At 29.9% G+C, this 7,728-nt stretch overlaps 1 protein-coding gene across 1 annotated transcript; it reads left to right on the top strand.

The window, feature by feature from the left end:
• The first annotated feature begins 1,860 nt into the window (after nucleotides 1-1,860).
• On the top strand, nucleotides 1,861-2,588 carry LOC25491203 (putative glycine-rich cell wall structural protein 1). Its single transcript, XM_013599084.3, has 2 exons — nucleotides 1,861-2,030; nucleotides 2,121-2,588. The coding sequence occupies exons 1-2, from the start codon at nucleotides 1,877-1,879 to the stop codon at nucleotides 2,471-2,473; spliced, it is 507 nt and encodes a 168-aa protein (XP_013454538.1). The 5' UTR covers nucleotides 1,861-1,876; the 3' UTR covers nucleotides 2,474-2,588.
• Nucleotides 2,589-7,728: the final 5,140 nt, after the last annotated feature.

Here is a 7,728-nt window from a genome sequence, read left to right as displayed (position 1 = left end):
GGGAAAAAATCTACAACGTTAAAGTCATTTTTATTTTATAATAATAAGTTATCTTATAGCATATAGTTGATAAACTAACTTATAACGGATAGCTGATTAACTAGCTGATAGCGGATAATCTAGCTGATTGAATTTGTAATATTTGGTAAAATTAATCGTTAGACTATCTTATAATTATAAAATGCCATAAAAATGATATATTGGTTTAATATTAATTTCAATTAAATTTTTAGGGGTAAAATTGAGATAAATAATAAGTTTTAAGTTGTAAACTCCTTGAATTAGCTTATCAAACAACGCTATAAGATAGTAAGAATAAGCTATAAGTTCGTGAGAAAGTGACGTTTATTAAACGGGTCCTTTTTATTCAAACGAGCTTATAAGCATTAAGCTATACACCGAAAATCATGTCTTTTTTAGTTCGTACAAAATCACGAGCTTTCAAATTTAGTTATTTAAAAAAAATTTACTTTTAGTATCTATTTGCATTTTATAGGGACTATGTTGAGAACTAATAATATCCATTTCTTTTTTAAAGAAAGTTTCAAAAATATGGATTATTCTTGAAATCATGTTATTAGTGAGAATGCTTCAAGTGATTTTGAAATCATGTATTCTTTATGTGAATAAAAAAATATCGAGTTTGCTTGAGTTGAACCTGGTATTGAACGGCTAAAATACGCATAATCTTTTTGAAATCACGTACGCATTAATGATATAGTTAGTCCATAACAATGTCATATGTACTTTTTTTTTTTGGAGCACATATGTACTCTATAATATTGGATGTTTGATTTGTTCATATTATTTAATATATTATTTGCACATGAAATTTGACTTTTCATCTAAAAAAATTACTGTATTTTTTTTGGTCAACAATGATTGTATTATTTTTCGTCAAGTAGTCTAGTGGTTACACACATTATGTGTGGAGAAGTGAGAAATACTACAAAGAAAATAGTGTAAAATGCATGTAATTACTGCAGAATATACATTTATAAGGCTTTTTCGTAAATCTCTTGTAAAACTTTCCGTCATCATTTTTAATCTTTGTAAATTTTCTATTAGCATTTTTAGTCACCGTAAAAAAAGTCCATCAACATTTTGCTAGATATTTATAGGAACCATTTACTTTTTTTTTTTTTTTTTTTAACAAGGCGAACCATTTTCTTAATTAACCTTTTTATTTATACAAATTTGTATATATACATATTTTTTTATTGATAAATAGATGAGAATTCAAAATTGTGTGTATTATAATAGGTGTATTGTTAACAAATCACGTCAATTGACCACTGGCATTGACTTTTCCACAAATAAACTTCTTACTTTTTTTTAGAAAATAACTTGTATCAATTTCCATAAATAAACTTATGTAATTCTGTAAAAATATTTTTTTTAGCAAAATCAGTGACTTAAATGACGTGATCAAATTGCTTATTTTTATTGAAAGGGATTCATTTGTTTATTGTTTATATCGTAGATATCTCTCCTTCAAGTTTGTTCCCTTCCCTTCTGAGATTATTTTCGGTTGAGGTATGTTTATCCATTGAATTGCATTCTTAATATTTCAACATATATATATATTAATGATTTGATCTATACATGTTTATATGGTAATTAAGTTTGTTCCAATAATTATAGATCTAACAAACAAATAAAGATATATATTTGTACAAAATGATTTGCAAGAAATCTTCACATATATACATAAATATCATCATTGTTTGCTTTACTATAATGTAGTACTAAAGAATAATGTCAACTTCTGTGTTGAGAGGTGAAGTCTTTTTCTTTCTATTACCATTTTTTGGGACCACATTGAATTACTTTCAACCTTCAATTAAAGTCTTTATATAACCCCTTTACCCTACCAATGACTACAGTTCAAATGAAGCCATATCAAATGAATATGAAGATTTCAATGTTTCTAGTCTTGTTCCTACTTATCAATTCATGTGCTCAAGCCATATCAAACAAAGATGAAGCTAGAAGCATTCAAAGCAATGAACAAGCTCAAGGCTTTAATGGTACAATTTATTTACCTTTTCAAACAAGCACAAATTTCAATATTGTTTCACACACTTTTGGTTTGATAACTTGTTTTATTCAAATTATAGGGAACTTAGATGGAAATGGAAATATTGAGGCATCTACAAGGTTGAACCACAAAGATGGGTTTGTGGAAAGTCAAAATGCACACAAACATGAACTATCTGTTACTATAAGAAAGGGAGGAGGAGGAGGAGGACATGGAGGTTCAGGTGGCCATGGAAGTGGAATGGGAGGAAGAGGAATTGGTAGAGGAAGGTCAGGTGGAGCAGCTGCAGGAATTATCGGCGGTGCAGTGGCTGGTGGAGTTGCTGGTGGAGTGGTTGGTGGTGCAGTCGCCAATCACGGGCACAATTATGGACACAAACACCTTCATGTTTGTGTCCCAACATTTATTTTATGTTTGAGTTTTTTGCTTTAATCATGTTGTTTTACTTCCACTAATTAAGTATCATGTTTAGTTGCTTCTGTTTAGGCCTATATTAATCCTCTCTTAGACTTTGCTACTACTAAATGTATATTTTGGCCACAATTAATATATGTTTTATTAGTTAATTAGTTTGTGTCATTTATATTTTGTTTTGTTTTTGTTGCTTGATCTTTGTTCTTCCTACGACAGTTGCTTATGTGTACCAGGACTGCTTGTGACCTTGCCCTTTCTCAGTGAAATATTTAAACCATTGACCAAAAAATCATCGTATTGTATTATTAATATTCTATAATCTATAACATACTATGTATACTCAGACATTTTTATTATTCAGATTCATTGCCTACAATTTATAAATAAAGAAGATAATTTATCTCATCTTCAAGTAATAAGATGACATGTCTTGCTTGGGAGGTCAATTTTCTCACTTTTATAGTAAAGTTAAACCCTAGTTGTAACAAACAAACAAATAGATATATATATATATATATATATATATTTTTTGTATAAAACCATTTGCAAGAGATCTCCACTGCACATATATCAGTATCATCATTGTTGGTGGTTGAAACTTAGTAGTAATTGCTTTACCATGTGTGTATCAAAGAGCAAATGTCATTTTCCTAACCAAATAATAATAATAATGTCATTTTCTTGGGATAGCAGTGGTAAGTTGGGGAAGTATGTAATGTGATTGATACGCCTCTTAATTAAAGTAAGGAAACTCTATGTAAGTAAGTACTATACTTTCCTTATTGTTACATTTTTTTTTATCCAAAAAATTATCACACTTTTGTTTTTTTGGCAACTGAAAGAAACATTACAGCTTTTTCTGATCTATATGAGTATTATAATTTTGTTCTAGAATTTATTGATTTATATTTTTACTACTTCACTTCTTTTTTTAGCATTGTATATAATTAATTATTACAGCTTGCAGCTCTTTTTTTTACAGCTTTTTCTTTAATTTAGTTCTGCTGAATTTATTTATTTTTGTACTACACATTTGTTGTATAACACTATTTTCACTCTTAACTTTTCATTTCTTCCCCTTACTTTATCACTCAAAAAATAAAATTCTTCTAAAAGAATCCCTTAACATTAATTAACATGAAGATGAAGACTACAATCATGAGATTAATGAAAATCGACATGCATTCCTTTTAGTGTCATCGTGTTGTCGATCAAGCTAATTGTGACATGTTAAAAGATTTTAGGCATTAGCAGAAATCAAATAGGTTTCACTCTTGATTGAAGAACATATACAATTAACATTCGTGTTTTTAATCACAAGCTAAGGTACCTCATATGTGGTACAAAACAAGGATTTGTTATTCAAAGAAAATCAGAAGAAGGGTGGTAACTTACATGAGTTCACAGTTTTGATGTACTCCTACTACAATAATTTGCAAAACAAGTTAATGAAATGTTAATGGCATTGTCCACAAGTTAATGAAAATGAGGTCAAAGAATATAAAATATTCTGTTTGAAAATGTTGTTAATATACGTCAAGATAAAGCTCCCAGATTTTGAATTATACACAATATTTTTTTTGACATGTATACAATTTTTTTTTTCTAATATATATTTAGAAAGAGGGGACGGTTCGGGGTCAATGTAAGAAAGATCTTCATGTTCAAAGAAGACAATTATATTTATCTCTCTCTAAAAACACTACGTTGTTTAAACATAAACACGTGACTTTTGGTTAGAGTGATGATACATGCACATCGATAGAAGGCGTACACACTTAAACCTCCACACAAACATGTGACATGTGGCCTAGACCCTACAAACATTTTGTCTCTCTTCCCTTTCATTCATCTCTCTCCTCTCAAATATGTCGGATTATATGGGTGTGGTATGAAAATATAAATGTTTAAACACGTTAATTTCCGTTAAGACCTGTCATTTTACCAATAGAGCAAACCTTTGGAGCTACACACATACAAAATTATCATAAGTGTAACAATTGTACTTAAATACAGGGAGTATTTTTTTGATAGTTGCTGTGTAGATAAATGACAAAAGTGTAACAAGTTTTATTCAAATTTTTCTTCCTCAAATTTGTTCCCTTCCTTTTTGAGATTATTTGCGGTTGAGTTGACGTATGTATATCTCTTGAATTGAAGGACAAATCCTACTTGGGACCCAAATAAACACACAATCACAATTCAAAATAATTAAATAAAAATCCAATGACATGATGTAACTAGTTTTTTTTTTTTTTTTTTTTTTTTTTTAAAAAAAAAGCAATGTGATAGATTATTATTTTTAATTTTTTCATTTATGTATGTTGTATCCAAATAAATTTTATTTAAGGTTGTGTTCAAGTAAAACTTCTTCTGAATTGAATTCTAAATATTTCAGCATATCATAAATTTATGGTTTGTTTCAGGCCGTCTCAATTATTAGCAATGGCGGATCTTAAGTTCTTTTGTTCGGGTGCTAAATATTTATGAAATATATATGGTTAAATTGTATTTTTAGTCCCTTAACTATTTAGGTAGTATCGCTTTGGTCCTTTAATTAAAATTCGATTTATTTTGGTCCCTTAACTTTTCTCCGTTACACATTTTGGTCATTTTCGTTAGTTTTAATTCAAAAACGTTAGGTTTTCTTCATTTTCTTTTGGAATTTTTCTGGGATTCTTGTTGTTGAAGGTTGATGGAGATTATATGAAGATGAAAAAGAGGAGAAGAAGATGAAGAAAACCTAACATTTTTGAATTAAAATTAACAGAAAGGACCAAAATGTGTAACAGAGAGAAGTACTTAAGGGACCAAAATAAATTAAATTTTAATTAAGGAACCAAAGCGATATTACTTAAATAGTTAAGGGACCAAAAATGCAATTTAACCAATATATATTAAAAACAGTTTAAAAATATTAACAAAATTAGTTTTTTTGAAGGAATAAATTAACAAAATTATTAACAAGTAGTGATTCATTTGCTTGAATATAACATGGGGATGGTAGGAACATTTTTTTTAATTTGTTATTTGAGCAACAAATTATTAATGCAATCGAAATAAAAGATAATGGTACGAGGGAATCAAACCCACGCCAATCAGGAGATTATAAAAATGACTATCCAATGCACCAACCAAAATCTATGTAAAACGATACGTATAATATGTTATTTATACGAAAGTTAGAGGATGCAGTGGCTCTTATGAGTCACTAAGAAGATCTGTCACTGACCATTAGGTCAGTTAAACATTTGCTTTAAGCCCCAAATATTATTGTTTTTACTAATGTGTATATAGTATTACTAGTAGTGAGATAACATCAATTTTATTAACGTTCTAGAACAAATATATACAATACTTTATTTTTTCTACTAAAAGATGGAAGATTCTACAAGATCTAACTTAACTCGTAAACTCGTAAATGATTGTCACAAACGTGTTGGGAAAGTCGTATTGAAAGTGAAAACCTTTATAAGATTTCAAACTTCACAAGTGAGAAATGCTTTAATGAAATTAGGTGAAGTTAGCAACAAAACTAAAATAATGTTTAGCAACTTATGAGCTTGAAAATTTTGAGTTTGTATTAGGATATCATGTCGATGTTGATAAAGGACAATTGGATGGTCTCGTTACTTTTTCTTGAAAATATAGGGAAATGATTTTGAAAATGCTCTAATTTTTCTGAAGGAACTGCTTTTGAAATGTATATAGAACCCAAATTCCATGAAAATGGACTATTCGTAGATAATAGAAGAATCATTTTATATGAACTGCTTTTGATATGATTATTGATATGAAATTCTAAAATTTCATGAAGAATCATTTTAAATTGATTATTTCTTATACATAATAGATAAAATAACTATTCCATTTCAAAATAGGTTTGAACAATTGAAATTGTATAACAATATTTTTGGATTTCTATTTAGCATTGAGAAATTAAGGTAATGAGATAATCAAAAGTTAAAAGAATATTGTCATACACTACTGCACACTTGACATTTAGCAACACAAGCGTGCAACAAAGAAAATAATTGTTACTGTTTAACCATTTTTAGGAACATTTTTAAAGAAATGTTACTAACGTAACACTATTTTCTATACTGTGAGGCAAAAACACACACTGAACCCACTTAACACTATTTTTACTAATGTCACACTTATATTTCATTTTTTGCTTAAAAAAAATGTCAAACTTTTCATCGTTCTCTCTTCACCATCTTGCTTCACCGCCGAACCCACCATCGCGCTCCACCGTCGTGGATTCTCTCTCCACCGCCAAACTCAATTGAGCTTCACCGTCAAATCCACCTATCTTCACCGTCAAACTCATCACTTCATCGTCGAACTCTCACCGTCAAGCTTCACACCGTCGAATCTCACCGTCGAGCTACACAATTCATCCATCGAGCTTCACTCTTTCTTTCTAAGGTAACATTTCTCATATTCTTCTTCTGTTATTCGCCTTCGTTTCCGCGCTTTCGATTTCGTTTAGATCTCATCCAAATTATCGTCGATCCATGTTGTGTTTCTGTTATGAATTGCAATTTAACTCAATTTTTTGAGTTATGAATCGAAATTAACTTGTATGTTTTCTGTTTGATAAAATGCTTCAACGAAATTTTTAGTGTTTCAGAATATCCAATGGAATTTTGAGTTCTTGTATGTTTTCTGTTTGATAAAATGCTTCAATGAATTGCCATTTTAAGATTTGTTTGATGTTGCCGTGTGCGTAAGTATAAGCAATTTAGTTGAAGTTTTGTGTTGAGAAGTAATAGTAATTAATTATTGGGGTTTTGGTGGTGAGTTGTCGGTGACTTCTGTTGCTGGCCTGGCTTCTCTGTGCTTTGGCTTGTTAGTATCAGCTTCTGGTATAGTGCTTTGGGTGTTGTTTGTTAGTGCTGTTGTGGGTGTGTTTCCTGCTGTGCTGAGCAAACTGCAAAGTAAAACTCCGATTGTTAACCCGGCAAACTGCAAAGTAAAACTCCGATAGGTTCTATGTGTTGTTGGTGATCTAAAACTCATTTGTTTAATAGAATATAGATAGTAAAGCCAACTAATAAAGAAAATGCCAAATGACTTTTGGTCCTTGTGATTTTGGCATAATTCCTGTTTTTAATTTCAGCAGAATTGGAGAGGAAAAGCCATCAAATTCTAAAGGAGACTCTTAGAAATCTCAATTTTAGAATGGAGATGATTCTTGGGCAGGTGGCTTTACAAACTGATTTTTGTTAGTACATTGGTTATGAGGTTGCAGTTCAACCTAATAAGCA

This window comes from Medicago truncatula, chromosome 4, assembly GCF_003473485.1.
Source record: "Medicago truncatula cultivar Jemalong A17 chromosome 4, MtrunA17r5.0-ANR, whole genome shotgun sequence".
NCBI classification, from domain to species: domain Eukaryota; kingdom Viridiplantae; phylum Streptophyta; class Magnoliopsida; order Fabales; family Fabaceae; genus Medicago; species Medicago truncatula.
Note: the sequence above shows the minus strand (reverse complement) of the source record. Positions and strands in the feature narration are given on the sequence as shown.